The following is a 25,237-nucleotide window of genomic DNA, read 5'->3' as shown; positions in this document are numbered from 1 at the left end:
GATACTTCATCTTCTCATCTGTAACAAGACCAGAGTTCCTGAGACATGTAAAAATATATGGTTTAAAATGGTATGCCATATAGCTTCTTGAATTTGTTAAGAAGTATTCGAACGTGTTTTCCATCTGTATCTCTAGTGTTTACATAAGCATAGCCTTCCTTAGTAAAATATACTTGTAATTTCCTATAGTTTACGCCGGTATAAAAGTAGAAAGAGTCTTGTTCTTCGCTATAGTAGTAAAACTCAAACGTATGCTTGCCATAGTCTGTAATTTCAATTGTTTCATCTTCTAGTTCGTCGACAAATTCGAATACAATATCTCCAAATTTGCCTTTGTTCTTATTGTTTTCAGAACGAGTGACCCAACGTAAGTTTTCAAGTCTATTGTCGTTTCTTATATGGTTTATATGGTCTACAAAAGGTAAATTGTTAGGATTCAGTATAAAATGAGTTGCAATGACAACATGTTTAAGATAGCGTTTCCCACCCATCTTCATAATAGCATATCCGTCATTTCGCTCCCATTCGCTTAAAACTCTTTTTGTCTTTTTGTTTCTGACTTCAAATGACTCACAACAGTGAATTTCATATTTCTCATCTAACAAACAAGTTTCCCAACGGTCTTCTCCAACAAACTCAGCGTACATTTCAAATAAAATAAAAAATATTTTTTTAAAAATATATTGTTTTAAAATGGTATGCCATTTCATATTTCTCATCTAACAAACAAGTTTCCCAACGGTCTTCTCCAACAAACTCAGCGTACAGTTCAAATAAAATAAAAAAATATTTTTCTCTTTACTTTACATAACCGCCTGCTGCCATAAGTCTTTGACGCCAACCCATACCAGCTAATGAAGGTTGACTTGGTTTAGTTTGGAAACTAAACTTTGGTTTTGGTTTATCTTCAGTTTTTGGTTTCTCTTCTTCTATCGGTTTTTCGTCACTTTTCGGTTCCTTTGACTTTACCTCACCTGCAGGAACAGTTGTGTCGTCAACATCTTCATAAATATCATATGCCATTTGTGTTTGTTTTCCTTTCAACTTTTTGTGTTTGTTGTAAAGTTTAGAATATTTCGACTCTAAGTCAATGAGATGTTCTATAATGAACTGTTGGTCAGTGAAGTAAACTTTTCCATCTGTTGTCTCGAAAGCTCCTTCAGACTTCAATATTTTATTTGTGAGAGTCTGTTTCTTTTTTGAGATACTTGCCGTTCCATTTTTATGAAAAGTGACTTTGTAGTTAGGGTTTGTATTTCCAGACCTGGCACTTTCTATTATTGAATTTTTCTCTTCATCTGTAAGTTCTTTGACAGGTTTTACAATGGTTCTGAACTTTTTGTTTGTGGTGTCAAATCTACCGTTTCAACTTCTTCGGTCATTTCATCTCAGTAAAAATTTTAGTTTGGTTTGTTTTCAACTGGTTGTTGTTGTTTTTTAAGTCGGTCTAAAACTTCCTGAGGTATAGGAAGAACTTGACAAACACGTTGTGTAACTGCTGGAAGTCGACAAATCCATCTTGAACCCATTTGTCTCAATGCTGTATTGTTCATTTCATCTCAGTAAAAAACTTTACATTCCCCACGTTTGAGGCGGTTGAGGTTGGTTATTGTTTACCCATTGTTGTGCATGGTTATATCCTCTGTTAAAGAATCTTTCACCTTGGTCCATATAGTGTCCTGCTTGGTTATAGTAGTCATTTGCTTTGTTATAATAGTTTCCTGCTTGTCTTCCTACATTGTCCATCCATCCTTGAACTTTTCCTCTTGTTTCAGGATTTGGAATAAGATTTGTTGCATCTCGTGCTACCTCCCAACCTTTCTGTACAGTTTGTATAATAGGTTGTGCTTTCTCTTTCAGTATACCTAATGTACTCAAAATCTTCCTTCCAACTCCAAATACACCTCTGGCTATTGTTCCCACTGCGGGTAAAAATCTGGATGCAACTCCTGCTAACGCGCCAAATAAACCCATTTCTTATGGGTTAAAAAATGACGAATCCAAACAAGGACCCCTATGTTTCTAAAGCGACAAAGAAAGCACTCATGGTAAAAATCTTTAGTTCAACACCAAATGCTTGGTTTATGGATATCTTGGAAAACATTCCGAGGTATAGAGAAGATGGACCTCCATACTGGCTAATATTTGTCGGTCAAAACACAAGATACTGTGAAGCCATACCATTACAGTCCAAAAATATTTTAGATGTGAAAACTGCTTTGACAATATTCGTTGACAAATACCATCCAACAAAACTGACATCTGACTGTGAAAGTTCTTTCAAATCAGACGATGTAAAAAACTATCTGCGTTCAAAAAATGTAAACCAATATTTCATTGTCGACCAAAACCATTCTGCTCTTGGTGTCATTGACGGTTGTATAAAAATGTTAAGAGACTTAAACCAACCACAAGGTGGTGAAGCAAATGAAATGTCATATGACGACAAATATAGACACTTCTCCATGGCAAAGATGAGACAAGTTTTAAATATTTACAATAGCCGTAAACAAAAAGGTTTGGGAAACCATTCCCCGAAGAAATGAAAAACAACCCTGACTTAGAGAAAGACTATATATTTAATAATTTAGTCAAAAGAGACAAACAAAGCAAGAATGCCGGGCTTCAAACTTCAGAAAGGTGACAAAGTAAAAATAGAAATACCTAAACGCGACCCATATGAAAATACTATTGACTATGACAACAATGGGAACCCGACAGGTACTCACATTCGTGTTCGTAAAAATAAGAAAGAGTATACAAGAGAATATTATGAAGTTTTAGGCAAACATGGCAAAATGTACACACTGCAAGCAGAAGATAAAAACTACTATTGCCAGACCTCGTTTCAAACTTGTTAAGGTTCAAGGTGGTATACTTTCAAAGACAGTTCCTACAAATATAAGACAACTCCTGACGAATATGCTAAAGAAGTTGAAAATGACGACTAAGCATTTCTATACCATGCGTAAACTGTCATGTAAGGTGGCATGTAGTCTTACTTTGTCCGTTGTTTGCGTATACCTGAAACGCGATGTGTATGGTTTCCATCTCCCTGAGTGTTACCCCAGAAACAATTTATAGCAAACTGAACGTCGTCTTTAACATCATATCCTTTACCTTTTTTCATTGCTGACCAATCCAAAATCTATGCTTATGCCAACCTGCTTGAGATGTACTTAAATCTATGTAGTGACTGTGTGCAGGTAAGTTTTCACCTGAAATCGTTTTACTTCCACCTGTTTCCTTTGAAGAGTTTGCACAATACAAAACCTGTCGACTATTTGAGTCCAAGTTCCAAAACCAAGTACTACTTCTGGTCTGGTAGAGTTCATTGACGTAATAAATAGAGCCAACCGGGTAAATGATTCGGCAAAATTTGTTTAAGCACATTGAGTTCCTGTCTTAGATGTATAATACTATTGTCATTAGATATCAAAGTATCTACAAGACTTGTTGCCGGTGGTATTGTTGGAGCTTTACTTGGCAAGGTTGTGTTTAGTGTAATATCATCTGCTGTAAAAGTTGTAAACTTGTATGTGTATGGTTCTTGTCTGCTTTCTTGTCATATAAATCTTGAGCAGTGAATTTAACGTTATGTTCATCCTTCATGACATAAACATCTTTACATCTAATGTTTCTCATCGTCGTTATGTCGTCATCCGATGTTAAACCTTGTGGAAAGTTAGGAGGTTTACAATATAATGCATCCCCACCAGTTTCTTCAACCGTTCCTTCAATACTTTCTATAGCAACAGTTGTAAAACTTGTATGTGTATGGTTCTTATCTGCTTTCTTTTCAAGGCTAACGTTTAAGTCTGTTATTTCAGAAGATGTATGTGTATGTCCAACGTCCTTTTCCTGTTTAAGGTTTCTTGTAAGTTTGTAATATTTGCAATGGTATGTGTATGTCAACGGCACTTTTACTGTTTTAAGGTTTCTTGTAAGTTTGTAATATTTGCAATGGTATGTATATGTCCAACGTCACTTTTCCTGTTTAAGGTTTCTTGTAAGTCTGTTATTTCAGATATAGAATGTGTATGAGTCTTTTTAGAATATTCGTTTTCAGCTCTTGTCACTTCACTTGACATTTTTTGTCAACATATGTTTTGTCTGCTAGTTCAGGATGAGTATGTTCTTTTGTTGCATAAGCTTTGTCAGCTCTTTCTTCTTCTTTTGCTATTGCATCGTCTACATATGTTTTGTCTGCTTTGTTGTCAACATCTGCTTTCAAAAGAAGTTCTTTTATAGGTTTTCGTTTAAAGTTCCTTTTGTTGGATTTATACAAACAGTATGGTTCTTATTGTCTTGAAATAGAAACTCATCTGTCATTGGGTTTAATGTCAGTTTTAAATTTCCTTCTTTCAATGACTCAGATATCTTAGAATAGTTTGAAAAGTTTGTTGTGTTCTTATTTAGAGCTTGTATAATGAGTTGTCGGTTGTGTTGTATTTCTCTCATAGACGCTGTTTCATTTGACATTTTTATTATAGATAAAATATTGCTTTCAATAGAAAAAGAAATTCAAGAGTTGCTACAACTAAACCATTAGATGAACTTTTTACGAATGTCGGTCAAAAGTTTGAGACAGAGACGTAAAGCATGAACATCGTTTTGACTACCCGTTAAGATGGTTAAGAGACCCATCTGTCACAAAAGCTATTGGCTTTCGTAGAATGAAGTTCATTTCAGAAGCCATACATGGTTTCCCATTTACAGTCGGTTTTGAAGTTCGATACTATAACAAAGAAAAACATACGTATGAGAAATTTGAACAGGAAAACTTTTACAAGTGAATTTGCTTGTAAACTTAGAAACAACTCTTCAAGCTTTTCAAGAAAAAATAAACGACATCTATATCGAATATGCAAACCAGTATAACATTGACGAGGGAGAGTACCATCTCGATATTATATATGACAGGAAAAATGCAACTGTTAAAATCAATAGAATAGAAGACCTTGGAGAAAACGTTTATATTTCTACAAAATATAACAACTTGGCATGGTATAGATTTCTGAGGATGTTAAATCAGCCTGCAGAATATCCAGTACACCCGGACTTTTATGAAGTCGAAAACCCTAATGGAACATATGAAAATGTTTTCGACTCAGATGCTATTATAGTTCATGCTTCATTTTCTGGTGCACAAAACTCTTTTTTATGCTTGGCAAATGACTTTTACGAAAAACCTACAAAGCTATATGAACCACCAAGTGGAAGTATTTCAGACTTTCAAGTATGGTTTACAACAGATGGAAGAAAGAGAATAATTCCATTATACCATGCGTTTTACTTAGAACTTAGTTTCATATACAACTACTATCGAACGGTAAAAATATAATTTTTTAATACGGTTGAGGTGTTGGATTTGGTTGCCAACTAGACTGTGGTGCAGGTTCAGGCTGTTGTATAACAGGAGCTTGTTCTTCTGGTTCAGGGTCTTTAGGTATAATACCAACGAACTGACCTACTCTTTTACCAATATTTTTGACTCCGTTCCAAATTCCTCTTCCGACAGATTTTATTCCATTCCATATACCTCTTCCAACATTTCGAAAGAAGTTTCCAATACTACTGAAGAAACCCATTTTACTATATGTAAAAATCTAATGTCCACCTAGTCTCTTACGTTTCCTGTTGAGTTCCATAGCATTCTTTAACTGGAGCTCATACATTCTGTTTCTCCTCTGGTAGAAAACATATTCTGGGTCAACTCCTGTGTTCGCGTCATCTGCATAAAGTTGTTTATATCCCACTTCGGGGTTTGTATAAAACTCTTTCCATCTCATATTTGCATACCATGGTGGCAAACCTAACGCAGCGTCATTTGACATGGCAGTTTGCATTTGTACATCTGTTGGCACTTGACCATAGTTTGCCATTGCAGTTTGTATTCTAACTTCATTTGGAATATTCTCTGGGTTTGGTTGTCCAGGTTGCTGTGCATTCGCTAAGTTCTGTGCGTCCATTTAATATTAGATAAAAATATCTCTTACGAGTACATATACTGGACATTTGCAGGCATTGGTTCATCTTCATATTCTCTGTACTTTTCTGCCACGTCAAATAAATAAATGACACAATGGAAAAAACCTAAAACAAGTAGTCCTATTTCAAACCACATTTACTTACTAGTAAAATTTCTTTGTTATGACACTTTCTCCAGTTTATAGGACCTCTCTCATATTCTATCTTGTCATATCTAAACTCATAGTCATGTATGTCCTCTAACCATTTCATAACGGTTTCCAAACCACTTTTATCGGATGTAAAGTAAAAGCATGGATGGTTATGTAAAACGTCTAAAGTTTCTAAAGAGTCTCTCAAAGTCCAGTCTACTTGGTATTGAAAATCCCATGTGTTATAGAACGGCGGGTCCACTATAAAGAAAACATTTTCCTTGTCTTTATATTTTTCATACAACTCTGTCCAATGACATCTCACAAACTCTATACCCTCAATATATTTTTCTATGTCCTCTTTGAAAACATTTGTATAGTTAAGATATAAAACGTTTGACATAAGTGTTTCAATGTCATGAACTCTTATAGCACCACTATATAATAGTCTAGCAGATATACTATCCCAGTCTATATATTCTGCTTTTTTCAAAACCTCTCTCACAATATTTTTGTTATCTAATGGTATACGTTCCATCTTACCTATAGGTATCTTTTCTTTTAACTCTTTCAATATATTGTTTGTGTCTGGTATATGTTTGAGACGGTCCATATAGTTGTCGAAGTCATTGCATATAATCTTTGAGTCTGGGAATATTGTATGGCACAAATGGGATATATAGAAACTTCCACCGAACAAATCTACAAATGTTAGACCATTCGGTAGTTTCTTAAGTTCTCTCAATAGAATATCTTTACATCTACTCTTATTTCCAAAGAACGGTAACGGTGGTTTTGTAAAATTCATTTATATATAATAATAAAAATGTTTTTTCCTGAAAAGTGACAGAAAAGTGACAAAACATGAAAACATATATAATTTGTGAAAAGCGAAACAAAAAAGTCAACGGCTGGTCGGCTGGGGTTCGGTCCTCCTCTTGGGTCTTGGGAAAAATTTCTTATGGGCTAGAGGGCACGAAGTGCCTGGAGGCCCATCCCAAGAAAAAAAAAACTTCAGGGCTAGAGGGCGCAACGCGCCTGGAGGCCCCACTACCTTTTTTTTTTTTTTTTTTTTTTATACATGCTTATGCTTAGAATTTCACGTGAATCTAAAGTGTTTTTTTTTTAATATTTCTCAATATCTAGAATATTACTCAATGAGTTTAATCAATATCACGAAAACTGTTGAAATTAGTTTCAAAGAAAAAATAATACTAAAATAAACACTTTATTAATCTATTAATTATTATTATGATTAAAACAATCCAAACTTCCGTATATATCCATCCACATTAGTTCAATTTGTTCCCTATAAATGTGGTCTGGGTAGTTTTTGTACTTGACAATAATATTTTGAACGTAAATATGGCCACAATACCCGTTAATTTTCTTACTCAAGTACTTGTGCATTTCGTGTATTGATCCAAGTATGTTTCTGATTGATTCCATCGAGAGAGGTTCAATTAATCCAACTTTTTTGATAAAAACTTTGAAAACTTTCTGGAGAAAGCTCTTTTGCAGAGGAACAGTCATCTTCGATAGGTATATTCTCGTAAAAACAGCCATTGCATGGAAAATGGCCTGTGAAATCTCTTGATAAAACTGATTCAAGTCTTCCATTGATTCTGGATCAATATCAACGCAAACATAATCCGTAATTATGTTGTTGAATGGTTCATAAGCGTATTCAATGAATGATTCAATGTTTATCTTGTTTTCTTCGTATGCAGCTGCAATTATGTCAGCAACAGCACGAATTACGTATGCAACTGCAACATTCGTGAAACTTGGATCAACAAGGGATAGGGATTTAAGGAAACAATCAAGGCATTGTTTGAAATCTTCGATATAATTTATTCTGAATGGCCCCATTTTAGTGAAGAAGCGAGTAGCTGTTGAGGCGCATTGCATTATTACATTTGGATCGTTGCTTTCCATGCCATCTGTCATGTATTCTAAATATAATTTTGCAAGTTCTTCATTGTAGTTATTTATGATGACTAATGAGGTCAAAATGTCAAGTGATATCTCATATGTAGTGGAAATCCTCATTGTAAACAAGTATTTCAGAATATTAATTAAAATTGTTGAAGTTTCTGGTACTAATCGAATTCCATGCTCCAGAATGTAAGATATGTTCTCTAAATAGCATCCTTGTACCGTTGTAATCTTCTCATCTATTGAATTAAAGGTAGATACCAACATTTCAATTAAAGAATTCAAAACTTTGGGCCAAATGTCCCTGATATCTTTTGTTAGACCCAAAAGATTGTTGATTCCCCTTGAAAAGTTCATAAAAGCAAAAGAAGATTCGACTTCAATTTCGGGCCAAAGCTGCAAAATAGAGAAATATACGGTGAAAAAGTGCTCCCACCCTAGATCTGAGAATATTACGCTTTTAAGTTTGAAATTATTAACTAATTTTAGAAATAAATTTGAAAGATGCATCAAAAAGTATTTTGATCGATCAGGTTTAAATTGGTCTTCAATCCTATTCAATACCAGGTTCGTTATGTCTGTTATATTCCCGAAATCTTCATGTCGGTTGTGATTCGGGATTACTGTGCCTTCAAAGATCTTTCCCATGGTCCAGGCTGCTACGGCTACAATTTGCTGGTCTGTGCTATTAAAGAAAAGGTCAAAAACTATGTTGGTGACTTCAGAATAAACAAAATCAGAAATTGCGTGAATTTTGGAAACAGAATCAGAAGTAATGACTGTTACAAGGTACATGCCAAGGAATAGTGCAAGAAGATTACTTTGGTCATTGAAACAATCTTGAATTACACTTGAAATTATTTGAAAATAATTTTGGAAAAAATTATTGGATATTTTAACAATTAAGAAGGCGTTATACAGTAAATTATATGATTCTTGGAATATCGCATCCGAAATTGACGCTGCACCTCTTTCTCCGAAATTCATAAAAATATTTAAAAATTCTAGGAAGAATTTGTTGGCAACTCCTAATACTTTCTTATGCCTCTCATAAAGAGTGATCTCGTAATTCAGAATCTCATTCCAGACTTGTAAACTGCTGATAATAAAATCTTCATCTTCACAGCTCAATCCTTTCGATGTATACTCAAACACGGCATCTACAAAGTTGTGTGATAAGTCGTAGAAGTGTATAACAAGGCTTGAAAGTATGGAATTCAGATTTTGATATAATTTTAGATTTGGAATGGGAAAAGACTGTGGTAATGCATTCAGAATACTTGTTATTGATTCTTCTGAATTGAATACATCTGTTTCTAGTGAAAGACCTTTCAAAATTGTTTCTGAAATTAAAATTCGAAGTTCGTCGCTGTCTAACTCTGTAACTGGCTTACCAAGAAGATCAACATATGTTGGGTATACTTTGCCAAGTAATTCTGTAAAGCCTGCTGATTTAATTCGAGATTTATAAAATGGAAGATTGAAAATATTGTTTAATAATGTAGAAGATATCAATAAACTCTTGAGTGAATCGAATTTTAATAAAATTTCTGAAATAAATGGAAGAAAATTTGATTTTTCAATCTGAAAAATCAAAGCAATGATCCAAGAACAGTCATTTTGAAGTAAATCTGTGTCTTCATTGATGATTTTAAGTACAGCATCTTTTAATGTTGATATCATTTGAGAATTTTCCTCTTTTATCCAAAATTTTTCGATGTCTTTATTGATAACTTGACCATTTTTCTTATTTAAAGCGCGACCTAAGATAATTCCTGCTGCGTGTCTCGTATTATATTGGATTGGTTCATTCATTAATACAATAGTCGCCGCATTAAAGAGATTTAAATCAAATTCTGAAATCATCTGGTCAATTGAATTGCATGCTTGCGCTGATACTTCTGGGTTCTCGCTGATAATACTTGAAAATAAATCAATCCATTCTTCCATTTGTCACTTTTTGCGCACAAATGTTTCAAACTATAGTCATCTCAAAATCGCAGTTGAATAGCAATTCAATTTTTTGAGAGAAAAAACGTGCATGAAATGCAATATGATTTAATTATATTGATAATTCAAAATAAACATTTTGAATATTGAATAAATGTAAATATCTAATTTTGTTAGTCCTGTCTTTATCATAAATTTATAACAGTATGCATCATGGATTGTTTGGTTTTATTAAAAATTTGCAATTTGGTTCACATTTTTAATCATGAATATTTTGAAACTCAAAATCAAGACATTTTAATGAATTTTGATATATTACAGTTAGTTTCTGCATCAATTCTGATGAAACAATGCAATTTCAATTTTCTGAACAAAAAATGCTCGTTTATTATTTTCGTTGTATGATGGATAAATGAATTAACAAGCCGAAAAGCAATCCCAAACTAGCAGAAAATGGATACTTTTCCATTTGCGTTAAAAGGTCAAGTAGAATTTCTTAATTCGCCATCAAATTCAAATCATTTCCTGCTGGATGTTTCCATTATTTGTATAGTCACATTGTTTTGGAACTACAAATCTGAATTTCTAGTAACAAAGCTCAAAACTCTTCCAAATCAAAATTTTATTTTGGATTTTTTTCCAAATTACAAAATTTCATTTCGAAAAGAGGATACTACATGGAAGTTAGTATGTATTCCTTAATTTCGACCCAAAATCAATTGGATTTAATTGATTATTCCTATCGTCTTTTTTTCCAAAAAACATTTTATTATTATTCTTTGTCTTGTATATAGATAGTAAAAATCTTCGTCTTAAAACTTTTCTTAATCTCATAGAAAAAAAGCCCTCAAATTAAGCGTCCAGAGCCTTGTCCTCTCAATCAAAATTAGAGTAGTGAGGTTTACAAATCCCAATTCAATACACAGAGGTTTACATTTTATATTGAGGGGCCCTCACTACTAAGATTTTGGGAGCACTATATATTTTTCATCAAATAAATGCGACAAGCATTCTATTTATGGCTTCATAAGCTTCGAAGTGATTTCATTGTTAAGTTATTTTTAAGAACGGCTCTTCATGTGACCATGATTCAGTTAAATTTGTAAATTTATATAACTTTTGATACTTTCCATTGAAAAATCTTAAGTTTGGCATATGAGCTGATAAAATTGTATTGTTATTCTTTTACTTTTACTATAAATTAATATGAAGAATAGTAATGGTGCTTTATATCAAAATAACTATTCTCTTCTCGAATGATGGATTTCTTAAGGGGTTTGAACCTTATGGCATTACACATGAGGTCACAAGTATATTACCAAAATCTCAATGGGCATGTTAATTAAGCAGGTTGGCTAATAAATTAATTTCCTTTACTAACACCAAAGTTTTTTTTTTATACAAAAATGTCAGGCTCAGAGAAACAAACAAATGAAATTGAATGCAATTTTATGGATCTTAAGCCAATTGAAGTATTAAAATACCCTAGCCAAGCTTCACACATTATTTGGTACCTCGACTCCAATTATATTTTACAAGAATCAACCAAAATTGTAGATTTTATTAATGAAAACAAAATATCCGTCCAAATGGCAATTTACTTGATTGATATTTTTTCACAAATTCGAGTTAAAGATATTAAATTATTTACAGAATTTTATCAAATGATATCTAACGAATTCTCATACATAACCAAACCGAAAAATGAGAAATTAGCAACGCTATTATATTATAATGGTTTCGAATTTGAAAACTTCGAACCTAAAATGGAAGAAGAAGACATTCTCAATTTAATTTCAACAGAATTTCCATTCTACAATTCTGAATGGGATGAAATTGATGATCATAAATGTAAATCCCTAAATCTTGATTTTATTCTGAAAGAAGAAAAAATTCTCAATTTATATTCTACAGAATCTCCATTATACTATATTGCATGGGATAAAGTTGATGATCTTAAATGCAAATTCCCAAATCTTAATTTTGATAAGGAAATTGATGGCGAATTCACTCCACTTGATTGCGCTATTTTTTATGGATCAGAATTGTGTTTCAATTACTTGAAAAATTTAGGAGCTAAGTACACCGATAACTCCGAAAAATATGCTGTTCAAGGCGGAAATACAAACATTTTTATGCAAATGATAGAAGATGGTAAATCATTCGATAACATGATTAATACAGCATTGGCTTATCGACACTTTGAGATTGCAGAGTACCTTAAATCAAATTTTGGACAATCTCCAAACTCAATTGCAGAAAGCATGTATTATGGAAATTTTGATATTGCATCTTATCTACTTTCTAATGGAGCAAATATCAACGATGTTTACATTCTCTTTCTTTTTATATTTGTTATTGTTTTATGGAATTTTATTTCTTTTCAAATTTATCGTTGTTTGATAATATTCTCTCTATATTAATGAATGTCCACTTAGTATTGCAATCAAAATGAATTCAATAGAAATTGTCAAACTCTTAGTCGAATATGGTGCGGATGTCAGCATGAAACTGATTCATTTCCATTTCATATTTTTCATTGTTCTATAGTATTATCTTTATTTTTATATAACTCATTGTTTTATGACATTATCTTTCTTTTAGTATTTATCATTGTTTTATGAAATTATCTTTCTTTTCATATTTATCATTGTTTTATGAAATTCTCTTTTTCTTCATATTTATCATTGTTTTATGAAATTCTCTTTTTCTTCATATTTATCATTATTTTATCACATTATCTTTCTTTTCATATTTATCACTCTTTTATAGAATTCTTTTTCTTATGATATTTATCATTTTTTTATTACATTGTTTTTCTTATCATATATATCATTCGTTTTATGAAATTCTCTTTCTTTTCATATCTATCATTGTTTTATCAAATTTTATTTCATTCAATATATATCTTTGCTTTATGGCATTTTCTTTCTTTTTACATCTTACATTGATTTATTACATTCTCTTTCTTTTCATATTTATCGTTGTTATATTGGATTTTCAATCTATTCATATTTATCTTGGCTTTATAGAGTTCTCTTTCTTTTATTATTGATAATTGTTTTATATAATTTTCCTTCTTTTCATTTTTGCCATTTTTTAATACAACTCTCTTTCTTATCATATTTATCATTAATTTGTTTTATTCTGTATATATTAATGAGTGTCCTCTTAGTATTGCAATCAAAGCGAATTCAATAGAAATTGTCAAACTCTTAGTTGAGAATAGTGCAGATGTTAACATGAAACTTATTTTCTTTCTTTTCACATTTATAATTATTTAGTGACATTTTCTTTATTTTCATGTTTATTATTGTTTTATAATATTCTCCTTCATTTCATATCTATTTATGTATTATATACTTCTCTCTCTTTTCAGACTTATCATTTTTTGATAAAATTATCTATTTTTTCACATTTATCATTATTCTATAGAGTTATTTTTCTTTTCGCGTTTATCATTGTTTTATAGTATTACTTTTCTTTTCATATCTATCATTATTTTATGCAATTATGTTTCTTTTAATATATATCATTGTTTGAGATCATTCTTTTTCTCTTCAGATTTATCACTATTTAATGATGTTTTCTTTTTTATCATATTTATTATTGTTTTATAGTATTATCTTTCTTTTCATATTATTCATGGTTCTATAATATTATCTTTATTTTCATACAACCTATTATTGTTTTATGAAATACGCTATCTTTTCATACATATCATTATTATATGAAATTCTTTCGATATTAATGAATGCCCTCTTACTATTGCAATCAAAGCGAATTCAATAGAAATTGTCAAACTCTTAGTTGAACACGGTGCAGATGTTAACATGAAACTTATTTTCTTTCTTTTCACATTTATCTTTGCTTTCTGTAATTCTTGATATTTTCGTATCAATCATTGTTTTATAATATCATCTTTCTTTTAATAATTATCATTGTTTTATACAGTTCTCTTTCGTGTCAAGTTTACTCTTGAATTAAAGAGATATCTTTCTTTTCATATTTATCATTATTTCACAAAACTCTCAATCTTTTCATTTTGATCATTATTTTATAAAATTCTCAATCTTTTTTATATAATTATCTTTATTTTAATATTCATCATTATGATATGAAATTCTCTTGATTCTAATTATCGTCCTCTTAGTATTGCATTCAAGGCAAATTTGACAAAAATTGCCGCCTTTTTAGTGAAACATGGTGCTAAGTGACTACCGATGTCTACTAGTATGATTCTGTGTTAAAAAAGATAGAGTGATCTCTAACTTAAATAAGAATAAATTTAATCATTGCTAACCCAAATTTTGTTTGAGCCCACTTGTGTATTTGCTTCGACAATAACGATAGAGAGATTAATTAATCTAAATTCACATTTCACTTCTCTAGAATATATTTGTAGATCAGAATGTGTAACTTTGAAATCATATACTTTATGTCTAAATTTCAAAATCCGAGTGAATTGTAATGTTTACACACGAAAAATATGATTTCAAATTTACATATCCATAATTTCTTATAATACACATTTACTTTTACTATAAAATATAACAAAAAAAGTTCTATTTAAATCTATCGGGATAAATTCTTTCATCAAGTTCTCTCCTCAAAGCATTGTGGTAATCATTTAAAGTTCCCTTTGAATCTGCAGGTGATGATGCCCTTGGCAAGCTCTTTTCCACTTTCAAATAAGTAGGTTCTTTTAAGTACTTTCCCAACAATCTATTAAACAAGTCTGTTATTGGCTGTGCCTCTTCACTGCATGAGAAAGCTGGATGAACGTATATATGAGATTGTGCTTCCTTGTACTTCTTGATCATCTCAGCATAAGGAATTACAAGATCTAAAACTGCTTGTGTGGCCTTTGGATATTCCAAGTTTTGGACGGATAATGGAATAACTTGGATGCAATCAATAGTTCCGAACACAAAGATAACATAGTTAAAGTTCTGCAGTATTCCTTTGATCTGTTGGTTATACGATCTATGTATTCCCTTGTTAGTGTCTCCTTTCTTGAGATGTTTGATTGATAATCCTGGGAACGCGAAAAACTCTGCTTTTAATGATCTTTTGTCATCATCTTGGATGTTAGGAATTGGTCCTGCCGCGTATACGTATTCATCACCAACAAAAGCGATCCTTGTATCAGAAGGACGACTTGAACCAGGAGGAGGTTGGTCGCAAGCAAAGTACAGTTTCCTGATATATCCAAATCCTGGCATAGTTCGCAAAGGTGATGAATAACAACGGATTTTTAATCGAATGTCATTTGACATCGAATAATTTCCGAAAGAATATAGGAAAACAGTGATCAACATCAGTAGTTTGAGGTAAGGAATGTGCGAAGGAAGGATTGTACTAAATGATTGTCTCGTTGTTGTCTTTGGCATTATTTTATAATCAGCATTTGCAAAGATTTGCATTAAATCTTTGAAATTTATACCTGGAATCAGCTCAGTTTGGTTAGAAATGATGAAACTCTTCAATATATCAAAGAACTGTGACTTATTATGTAAAATATGGAATATTTTAAGTAATTGATAACAAATTTCAATTTGTGGCTTCTTATGATAGGCTTCTCTAAGGAATGTGACCGCGCAATTAATATTACCCTTTTTAAATAGTGTTTTGCCGATGTCTGCAAGAGCTTTAGGTGAAAAAATGGTTTGCGAACTTGAATCTTTTGATGAAAAAACTTTTTCAAACACATTGGCGACTCCACCATCAAGATCGCATATCCGGGCAAGATATTTGTAACTTTGTGGACTCCGAAATGCCATGATGGCAGCTGTTGATGGATCTTTTAACGCAATTTGTAATTCACACTCTAATTTACAGACAACGGAATGAGATTCGTTGATTGATTTCAACTCATTGATACATTCTTGTGCACGGGAATACATGTGGCGAGATAAGAGTATTCTCGCAAATTCGCTAAGAAAATTGAATTTATTTACGCCATGAAGTTGACGAATGTACTTGAAAGCATCGTCTGTGAATCTAAGGAACCTAGCTTCGTCTTTCTCATATGCAATTTTCATGATTTGTACTTCAAAATTGTTTGGATATAATTCAACAAGGCGAGGAAGTAAATTTTCGACTGGTTCTTTAAGATTTCTGATATAGTAAAGTCTGGCTAAGTCTAAATATCCATATTCGTCTGCTGCAATAAAGAAATCTCGAGCATCAATATAAAAACCTTTTTCTTCAAAATATCTACCTTTTGTAATGAATGATAATGCTTGTTCTCCACTCAATTTTTCCCTTTTTATTATTGGAAGAGAATCTTTTACTTGAACTAAAATTTCTGTCGTTGAATTGAGAGGTTCTTTAATTTGTCTTTTGAGATCGTCAATAATTTCTTTTTCTGTTGAAAATGGCAAGAAATTGAACACGCAAACCTGATCAATTGTGTAATCTTGATTTGTAAATTCTTTTAAACTGCAAAGAAACTTAGATATAATGTCAATATATCTAATTCTTTGAGCTTCTGTAACATTATATGCCACCCACCAATTCTTGTCTCCTTCAAAAAAGACTAAAATCTGGGACGTCATTTGTCACCTTTTTTCAACAATCTCTCTATTCAAATCATTTTCATTCCAAACTTCACTCTTCAAAAATCATTTATTTATCTCATGTTACATCAAAAGCATCAAATTATAGGCATTTTCTTGGATTATTGCTTTAAAGGATCTTAATTACAAAATACTAAAAGATAAAGCTGCTATTCATTGCGAAATATCTAAAATATATATTCAAATGGTAACATATTATGTCAAATTAACTTTTATTTTGGTTTTATCAACTAAAGTATATATTCTAAAGTCGTTGTAAGAAAATGTGTTATGTGTAAAAACAGCTAAATAAACAATATTTTATTCTAACAAAAAAAAATAACATTAATTTTAGTCATCACTATAATCTTCGTATTCTGTTTCTTCCTCGTAATATTCCTCTTCCTCTTCTTCTTCAACTAGAGGAACACCGCCCAATCCAAGTGTCTCTGCAACTTTGTTGAAGTGTTTTGCAGCTCCTGCATGTGTGTATCTGCATTTATCAGAGAGTTGTCTGTACATCTTCATGACTGTGTCAAATGATGCTTTGACGTCACTAAACGCGTCAGTCCAGAATCCGCAAAACGAATCACAAAGCAAAGAATACTGGAGTGTCTTTGCTTCAAGAGATCTTGCATCCAATCTTGTGATCTTTGTGTCTTTGACAGCACTCCATTTGTCTTGGATTTCGGAAAACAAAACATTTAATTCGTTGAGAACTCTCATCTTCAAATTGTTGCATTCCCTGTTGTAGTAGTTAATGATTGAGTCTACAGCACCAGAGAATGAAACTATGAAATCACTCATGCCTTCAGGAGCGTTCTTTGCCTTATGGAAAATGTTCTTTGGTCGTTTTGACATGTCTTCTCTTGATTTTTGCAAATTATGCAAAAGAATCTCGAGTTTGTCAATGTTTCTGAGGTCATCGAACTTGGAAGCTTCATTGAGTTTGGTCATCATTGTTGTGAAGAATGTTTGCTGATGACTAATTTCGTTTTCAAAGAAATTAAATGCATCAGTTATTGAATCTAAAGCTTCTGACCTATCATCTGTGAAATCTTGGTATCTCTCGAGAACTTCGAATGGATTCTCGATGGTATACTCGTAGTTTGGATCAGCTTCGAGGATAATATCCGACCAAATTTTTTCCAAATTCTGGAAAAAGGCAGATTTGATGGCATTCAATGTATTTGAGAACCATTGAGTAAATTCCGCTTTAGTTGGTGTAATCGTAATCAGTCCACTCACTTCATTGAATTCGGCAACAATTTTGTGAGGTTTACGACGGTTTTTTGGTTCAGCGAGGAAACGGTCCAAATAACCCATAAGCATTTCCTTACACTTTAGGATGAGAATTCCGTTGTAGTTGATTCTAACTTTGGAGAAGAATGTTGATAAAAACACCTGTCTGTCTCTTGCAAGTTTCCTTTCGTAATTCAACATATTTTCTCTCATTTTTTCTCTCCATAATGAAGGAACTCTCCACTTAAGGTCACTAGAAAACTGTTTTAATGAGGGAGGTAACTGATTTAATGAGTTAAGTTCATCAAAACCCAGTTGGATTAATACATTTGCCGCTCTAATTATACGGAATGACTCTGATATCTGCATGCCGACCTCTTCTTTGAGTTGCTGAATCTTTCTATCTATGTCAAATATTGATTGGTTGGCAACTTGCTGAAGAGATTTGAATGATGCTTCATCATTACCGATATCGAACTGTCCTGGATATACAACTGCATCGTTTGTTGCTAGGAAAACATCTTGGCGTATCTTATCCATCGCTTTTTGGAAGATTGGTATTGAAATTGCGAAATGTTGATCAAAAGTCGCGATTTTCTTATCGAAAATGACTTCCCTGAGTCTCATTCTCCAATGATAGAATGATCTGTATGCCATGCGTTTGCTAATCATTTGATTTTCGACAATTACTGTGTTTTCATTATCAAGAATAAATTGATCGACATCTTGAACGGTTCCACCTGTCTTATCGATCTTAACTACACCTGTTGATGTAAGAACTGTAAATTTATCGCCAATTAAATGCTCTGGATACGATGGAGGAATGATATGATATTCGTGTGATTCTTCTGATACTTTTTTACCGATATAGAATTGAGGATCGCGTGATACGTATAAATGTGGAAGAATTGAGTCTTCTTTCTGTTCAAGAGGTGGTAAAGGTTGTAAATATGGAATTATTGAATTTCTTTTTGATGTTCTTGATGTAATAAGTGTTTTAGCGTTTGGAATTGGTCTGGATGTTTTAGGAACTGTAATTTGTGTAACCTCAAGGTCATCTACGCAATCAATTTTTTGTAAATTAAGTCTCGGAACAACAGTTGAGCTATAATCTGAAGATTGTGGTCTGTTTCCACGTGGCGCACGTGCTGAAAGTGATTTCGTTGGTTCTTTCGGATTTAATAAATTAGTTTGAAGATTTAAAGTTGGAACATAATCTTGAGGAGACAAACCATTGATAGTAGAAGTAAGAAAAGATAGTAATACACCATCTTGAACACCAACTAAACGCGGAATATACTTCCTAAGCCGTGGTGTAATATCAATCATTTGCTTAGCATTGATTAATTTCGAAAAAAAGGTCATGATATCTTTCAAGGAGTCATTTGATTGTTTAGCATCAAAATATTGACGGCACAGATCAACAAGCTCCTTCTCTGACATATGAATTTATTAACGGATCTTCAAAAATCTTTGTAAAGTGTCAAAAAAGAGTTATGTTTACATTTGTCAAAAAAAATGATTGTATCAATACTTTTCATTTGTTTAGGATTGATTTCATATCCAATACGATTTTTACATAGCATCTCACTCAAAAACAAAAATGGCTTCTCAACACTCCTACAAAACAAACAAATTATTTACGATTCTCTAAATGGGTATAACAATTCCATCACACCTTTTTCTGGATTCTTGGATACACGTTCAACATCAATTACTGTCACTATTGTTTATTCCATGGTCATAATCCTCACAACTTCAATATTCTGCATTCTATATCTCATTTTAGTGAGACGTCCATGTAAGAAACGAGAGCCCGAAGATATTATTGATCAGGCATTAACAACATTCGTTTAAAAATTTTGGATTTCTTAAATTCCTCAAGCGTATTATCAACAGAATAACTCCCATTTTCTTCGAAAAAAATCACTATCGATGAAGCATTTACAAATCCTTTAAAGCAGCTCTCAGATTCTGAACGTTAGAATTCTATCAAATAAGAAATACTTTGGATCTACGTCCATAATGAAAATTGGCTTTATCTGAAAGAGACTGATCTCTTACTTCTTGATTTTCCCTTATCCACTTAATTCTATTCAAAATTTGGATAAATTTTTAAAAGTATACTTCCATTTGCTATGAACATGTAGCTTTATTACCAGAATGATGATTATGACAACTCCAATCCTATATATTTTGATCTCATCGAAAATAAAAATTTAATTTCTTTTTTTCAAATTCTTTTCTAGAATACAAACATTTTATTTTTATTAGAGATAAATTACAATTCATTCATAATTAAAATTTCAATATAAAATTTCATATAAACTGTATAATTAGAATTTCCTTAGTAAACATCACTATCATCAGATGGCTGATCGCTAAAGTCATCATCATCAATGCATTCTCCATCTGGATAATCAATGCCTTCATTTTCAAATGGTGCATCTGAATCCTCTTCAGCACCTTCGTCTGAGAAATCATCTGATTCGTCGAATTTTCTGTCATGAACATAATCTGGATCAATAATGTGCTTATTCAATTTTTTGAAGTAGTCTCCTCTCATTTCTTCTTCCTCTTCTTCGTATCTGTCTATAATAGGTTTGAAAATACGATCAAATTCATCATCTTGCTGTGGATTCTCCTGTTGTTGTTGTTGAGGTTCCTGAATTTCTTCTGGAACAAACTCTTCTTGTTGTGTATTTTCTGGATGATGATAATAGCCATATGCTAAAGGTACTGGTCTGTCTTGTGAGAGCTGTGGACTAAAATCGGTATCATTTTCCATCGCATCATTAGTTAGATTTTTCATGAACTCGCTTTCGTCTTCATCATTGTTAACAGGATCATAAATTCTGGGTCGCTTGTTAAATCCTTGTCTAGGATTTGCTTGACCACTCATCAAAATTTTGACATTTTCCGATGTAAATTGTTCACAACTTTGATGGGAAGCACTCGCCCAATCCGCCTTCAAAATCAACTGATTTCATCTAAGCATAATGGCTGATGTGTAATTCAACATTTTTGAAGAGTTTTGCAAAATTCAAATTCGATTTTTGATTCAAATAGTCCTAAAAACATGCTCATTATTAGATAATGTAGGAATATGTTCCTTTGATTTTGATATTTGGCATTACATAAACTAAATTAATGATTTCATTTTTTATTAGCGTTAGAGTGTCTGTTTTTAAAGATGAATACATTAGAAATTGCCCAATAAGATATAACTGAAAGAATGGAAAGCGGGTGTTAACACATTGTATTCATCAACCTAAGATATTGCTCAAACATAGATCATTTATAAGAAGAAAAGGTGGTATTCCTTTTAAATATTAAGAATTATTAGAATTAGCTTCAAGTAAAATATTTTCTATTTCTTTGAATTTAATAATACTAGTAAATTAGAAACTCATAATTTTTATTTACTGTACGATCTTTACAAGCTGGTTCTGGAGGCGATCGAAGCCGGATGCAAGAGCATCGACCATATCCTTGGAAAGATCCATGGATAAACTCTGAAGTGGTGGGAGCAAACATTTTCCAGAAGAAGCTGGCTGTATTCTCATTGTAATAGATGCAATGGGTCTGGCAATACGACCGAGAGACTCTGTTGCAACTTGCATTGAAGTATTCCAATCGTGATAGAGAACTTTAGATAATGATGGAGAGTGCTCACTGCAAAATGAAATGCATTTATCTCTAATTGAAAGTGAAATTGTTGCTAATTTCTTTGTTGTTTCGCTATTTAATTCCTTAATAACAGGTATTATTTCTTCTTCTGATTTTGGCTCTTCGTTGATAATTTTATCTAAAACTGGGCAGATTAATTCCAAAACATGTAATGTTTCTGATGTTGTAATTGAAAGGCTCTCTGTAAGTTGTGCTGGAAGATCTTGAACATCTCCTACACGCCATGCGAGAACTCGGAGAATTAAATTCTTCAAGGCATTCTTATCAAAACTCTCAATCGCAGTCATTTTTCACTGAAGTTTACAAAAAATAAATTGACAAATGAATAATTCGGTTTTGAACAGTATGTTATGAGTTGTTTTGAATAATTTTGTAATTTCCCGTATTTTTACCTATAAAGTTTCCATTTTTCTATAATGTGGCGATTGATTCATCGCCTTTTTAATGGAAAAATCAAAAGATTATTCATTATCAGTTGTATGTGTACATCATTATCACTGATATTTGTTGTCGCAGCTTTTAAATTTGGAAGAGTCCCCGTTATTTTAGATTTATCGAAATGTAAAATCTGTTCTGATGTTAAAAATGCATACGGCAACTCTCAACCAGAAGACCTTATACTATTAGGTGTTTTCGGAGATATCAGCAGAGTTTTTACATTTGTTAAATCATTACGAGCTGTTGGCAGCCTCGCACACGTTGTAATTATATCGAATACTACATTTAATGAACATGTACGGAAATCTCTTGGTTATTGTGGAGTTGAATTTTTCACAATGAAATCACCGCCAAATACATCACGACACTATCCGCATTCACTCCGATACATTGGTTACATGCAATACTTGAAGTCCACATCAAGAACTTTTAATAGAATATTCCATTCTGATGCATTTGATGTATTTTTCCAATCAGATCCGTTTTCGGAACAAATTTCACCTGACTACTTATATTTCGTTATGGAAGACGTCAAGATTCGTGATTCATCTTGGAACGTTGGTTGGATGAAAAGAGCATATAATCAGTCCATTGCCGAAGCCTACGGATCAGATATAGTTTCTTGTTCAGGAACTATTATAGGAGGAGCCCAGCAGTTTAAGATTTACTTGAAAACCTTACTTGATCATAAACCATTTTGGATGAACGGAAGGCACTCTTTAGACCAAGCATACCACAATTATTTGTTGCATAGTGGAGAATTTGAAAGGAATGGAATAAAGCGAAAAGAATTCGGCTGTAATTCTCCTTTTTTAACTCTTCATTACTGCTCAAGATGGGGAAAGTATGTTGAAAAGAGTGATGGTATCTATTGCCCTGATGGTTTAACAAAGCCTGCTGTTATTCATCAATATAATATTAACCAAGAAGCTGGAGAGTACATTTCTAATCATTGTAATTGATTTTGTTTGTATTTTTAAATAGAGTTTGTATTTAACTTTTCGTGAATATGCATAAAATTCTGAAATCGTGCACAACATTTGGTTTCAAATGCAATGTTTTGAAGTTAAATAGCATAAATTGAATATTATATGTTCTCAGCAAAATATATTCTTAGTGTTGTATGAGATACAGTTAATATATTTAAAAATTAATCTTTAATTCTGTAAATCTGTTTATCTTTTTAAAATATATTTAATATATGAATAAAATAAATTCGATTCATCGATTAATTTTTTCGTTAAATTTCCAAATTTTTTATGAAATAGAAATTTTGAAAAGAAAAAATGCTAATTCTTCAATTGAAAATTTCATTTTTGAAATTATTTTGGAAATTTGCTTCCTTGTAAATATGCATGTCGTATGATGTAAAAAGTGGATCCATATTTATAATACCTAAATTCGATAATAAATTAATAATTTTGAAAAAAATGACAGAACTAAGGACTAATTTTGAAAAAACACTAACCTTTATCTTATGTACTTGATAAATGCATGAAATCTGCGATAAAATCATTTTATTTTCAATTCATGTCTAAATATCGTCCAGTACTTCGAGCACCAAAAGTTCCTAAATCTAATAATATTGAAGATGTCTTAAAATTTATTCAAGAGCAGAAGGAGAAACCATCAGAGGCTGCAGCAGCCGCTAAAAAACTCACAAAAATCTCGAATGATGTCAAAAATCGAGAGAAAAAAGCTACTCAAGTGAAAGCATTCATGATAGAATTCCGTAAAGTAATGAAAGGTGCAGAAACAGGCAAACAATTATGTACTTCAACACTGATAGATTTATCTGGTACCCTTCCAGAACTACCAGAATTACTTAAATTTGATGCTTCTCTTCAAAACAAAACAAATCAAGACGTAATGTCATGTATTTCTTATTTAGAAAGATTACAATCTTTACTAACTCGCGATAAAAACGTTCCAAACAATCAGATGTATAAAAGTATACATGATGAATTTGAACAGCATTTAGAATGCCTCTATCTTCCTGAAGAATACGATCAAATTGTCGAAATAGTTGAAAAAACGAAATTACAACCTATCGAAAAGCAAAAAATCGACTTAAGCGGACTTAACGATGAATGGAAACAGTCAATTACTGATCAAATTGATGCTTTTAATAAGATTGAAGATGAATTAAAGAAAAAACATCGCGATTGGCTCGTTGAAAATGGATTTAACCCAGACGAACAATTTGGTGGCTGGGAGGATCTTGAACATCAGCGCTTTATTCTTACAAATTGCGGTGAAATTACTGTTGAATTTAATAATAAATCACCAGAAGAACTTATTCGCCACAAGAAATGGTACATCAAGGAGCAATTCCTTAACAAGAAGATCGATGCTTTACATCAGGAGCTCAAAACTCGTATTGCAAAGATGAAATTAGATGCACAAGAAGAAGAAAGACAAAAGGAAGAACAGAGGTTGAAAGATGAAATGGTTAGACAAAGAGTGGAAGCAATGAATGAAGAAAAGTCAGTTCTAGATGAGCGATTGAAAGTAGAAAGGGAAGAAAAAAGAAAAAGAGACTTAGAAAAACAAGAACAAGAGGAAATTGAAAGACAAAAGAAGGAGGAAGAAGAAAGGAAGCAGAAACAGCTTTATAATGAAGAAAAAATGCAGCTTAAAAATAGAGTTAATGCAGAAAAAGAAAGAAGAAAAGAAATTGAAGATCGAATTCAAAGAAACAGAGAAATTGAAGCAGAAAGACAGAAAGCAGAGCTAAAAGAAAGAAGAAAGGAAATGAAAGTTGTTGTAAGTGGAAGAAGACAAATTGAGGAAATTCGAAAGAGAGAAAGACAAGCAAAGGACAGAGAACGATACCAGCAGAAGTTAGAGCAACAGAAGAGACTAGAAATGCTTGCACAACAGGTTAGAGATGAGTTTGGTTTAGATGATTTAGTTGCTGATCCAGAAAAGCCTACAAAGATCATGGAAATTAGAAGAAATGCAGAGAAAGAAGAAAAACCAATGTTCAATCCAACATCATTCGCTTCTTCTGTTATTGAAATGGATCCAAGAATTAGAATTGAAAATGCTTTGAGAGAAGCAGGTTTAATGAACTCACCATATGCACAAAATGTTATCACTCAAATGTCTGCACTCCGTCCGGCTCCTGGTATGGAGTCTCATATCAAATTCTAATAAAAATTTTGTTATTTTCGTTTTTAATCTCTTACTCTAAGATTATTAACAAGAATTACGGAAAATAATTCATAGACATTCGAAAAAAATAGAGATTTATTACGTTGCAACATTTTTCATCGTAAAATCAGCCTTGCTAAA

At 32.2% G+C, this 25,237-nt stretch overlaps 12 protein-coding genes and 2 pseudogenes across 14 annotated transcripts, besides 1 other annotated feature; 4 read left to right on the top strand and 10 right to left on the bottom strand.

Annotated features, from left to right (window-relative positions):
* Positions 1-3,975: part of a mobile genetic element that runs on past the window's edge.
* Positions 63-647, bottom strand: TVAGG3_0532620 (His-Me finger endonucleases family; the record flags this gene model as incomplete). The annotated part of the gene is made up of 1 exon (XM_051237633.1): positions 63-647. One exon carries the CDS (start codon positions 645-647, stop codon positions 63-65), a length of 585 nt encoding a protein of 194 aa, XP_051095457.1.
* Positions 799-1,382, bottom strand: TVAGG3_0532610 (annotated as a pseudogene). Its single transcript has one exon. A coding segment is annotated over exon 1 (584 nt).
* Positions 1,401-1,553, bottom strand: TVAGG3_0532600 (uncharacterized protein; the record flags this gene model as incomplete). The annotated part of the gene is made up of 1 exon (XM_051237632.1): positions 1,401-1,553. One exon carries the CDS (start codon positions 1,551-1,553, stop codon positions 1,401-1,403), a length of 153 nt encoding a protein of 50 aa, XP_051095456.1.
* Positions 3,976-4,757: 782 nt separating the features above from the next.
* TVAGG3_0532580 lies at positions 4,758-5,344 on the top strand (annotated as a pseudogene). Its single transcript has one exon. A coding segment is annotated over exon 1 (587 nt).
* A 4-nt stretch (positions 5,345-5,348) lies between these two features.
* On the bottom strand, positions 5,349-5,591 carry TVAGG3_0532570 (serine threonine-protein phosphatase family; the record flags this gene model as incomplete). The annotated part of the gene is made up of 1 exon (XM_001314138.1): positions 5,349-5,591. The coding sequence occupies one exon, from the start codon at positions 5,589-5,591 to the stop codon at positions 5,349-5,351; it is 243 nt and encodes an 80-aa protein (XP_001314149.1).
* An 18-nt stretch (positions 5,592-5,609) lies between these two features.
* On the bottom strand, positions 5,610-5,972 carry TVAGG3_0532560 (uncharacterized protein; the record flags this gene model as incomplete). Its single annotated transcript, XM_001314139.1, has 1 exon — positions 5,610-5,972. One exon carries the CDS (start codon positions 5,970-5,972, stop codon positions 5,610-5,612), a length of 363 nt encoding a protein of 120 aa, XP_001314150.1.
* Positions 5,973-7,006: 1,034 nt separating this feature from the next.
* TVAGG3_0532550 (armadillo (ARM) repeat-containing protein family) lies at positions 7,007-10,012 on the bottom strand (the record flags this gene model as incomplete). Its single annotated transcript, XM_001314140.1, has 1 exon — positions 7,362-10,010. One exon carries the CDS (start codon positions 10,008-10,010, stop codon positions 7,362-7,364), a length of 2,649 nt encoding a protein of 882 aa, XP_001314151.1.
* A 1,404-nt stretch (positions 10,013-11,416) lies between these two features.
* Positions 11,417-12,433, top strand: TVAGG3_0532540 (protein ubiquitination; the record flags this gene model as incomplete). Its single annotated transcript, XM_001314141.1, has 1 exon — positions 11,417-12,433. One exon carries the CDS (start codon positions 11,417-11,419, stop codon positions 12,431-12,433), a length of 1,017 nt encoding a protein of 338 aa, XP_001314152.1.
* A 2,142-nt stretch (positions 12,434-14,575) lies between these two features.
* Positions 14,576-16,570, bottom strand: TVAGG3_0532530 (tetratricopeptide repeat domain domain-containing protein; the record flags this gene model as incomplete). Its single annotated transcript, XM_001314142.1, has 1 exon — positions 14,576-16,570. The coding sequence occupies one exon, from the start codon at positions 16,568-16,570 to the stop codon at positions 14,576-14,578; it is 1,995 nt and encodes a 664-aa protein (XP_001314153.1).
* Positions 16,571-16,891: 321 nt separating this feature from the next.
* Positions 16,892-19,265, bottom strand: TVAGG3_0532520 (uncharacterized protein; the record flags this gene model as incomplete). Its single annotated transcript, XM_001314143.1, has 1 exon — positions 16,922-19,255. One exon carries the CDS (start codon positions 19,253-19,255, stop codon positions 16,922-16,924), a length of 2,334 nt encoding a protein of 777 aa, XP_001314154.1.
* An 866-nt stretch (positions 19,266-20,131) lies between these two features.
* On the bottom strand, positions 20,132-20,751 carry TVAGG3_0532510 (uncharacterized protein; the record flags this gene model as incomplete). Its single annotated transcript, XM_001330229.1, has 1 exon — positions 20,160-20,714. One exon carries the CDS (start codon positions 20,712-20,714, stop codon positions 20,160-20,162), a length of 555 nt encoding a protein of 184 aa, XP_001330264.1.
* Positions 20,752-21,234: 483 nt separating this feature from the next.
* On the bottom strand, positions 21,235-21,789 carry TVAGG3_0532500 (COMM domain-containing protein 9 family; the record flags this gene model as incomplete). Its single annotated transcript, XM_001330230.1, has 1 exon — positions 21,235-21,789. The coding sequence occupies one exon, from the start codon at positions 21,787-21,789 to the stop codon at positions 21,235-21,237; it is 555 nt and encodes a 184-aa protein (XP_001330265.1).
* A 192-nt stretch (positions 21,790-21,981) lies between these two features.
* Positions 21,982-22,902, top strand: TVAGG3_0532490 (uncharacterized protein; the record flags this gene model as incomplete). Its single annotated transcript, XM_001330231.1, has 1 exon — positions 21,982-22,902. The coding sequence occupies one exon, from the start codon at positions 21,982-21,984 to the stop codon at positions 22,900-22,902; it is 921 nt and encodes a 306-aa protein (XP_001330266.1).
* Positions 22,903-23,470: 568 nt separating this feature from the next.
* Positions 23,471-25,096, top strand: TVAGG3_0532480 (mutated in bladder cancer 1 family; the record flags this gene model as incomplete). Its single annotated transcript, XM_001330232.1, has 1 exon — positions 23,471-25,096. One exon carries the CDS (start codon positions 23,471-23,473, stop codon positions 25,094-25,096), a length of 1,626 nt encoding a protein of 541 aa, XP_001330267.1.
* Positions 25,097-25,237: the final 141 nt, after the last annotated feature.

The sequence above is a fragment of the Trichomonas vaginalis genome, chromosome II (assembly GCF_026262505.1).
Source record: "Trichomonas vaginalis G3 chromosome II, whole genome shotgun sequence".
Classification (NCBI taxonomy): Eukaryota; Parabasalia; order Trichomonadida; family Trichomonadidae; genus Trichomonas; species Trichomonas vaginalis.
This window is presented reverse-complemented; position numbering and strand designations above follow the sequence as displayed.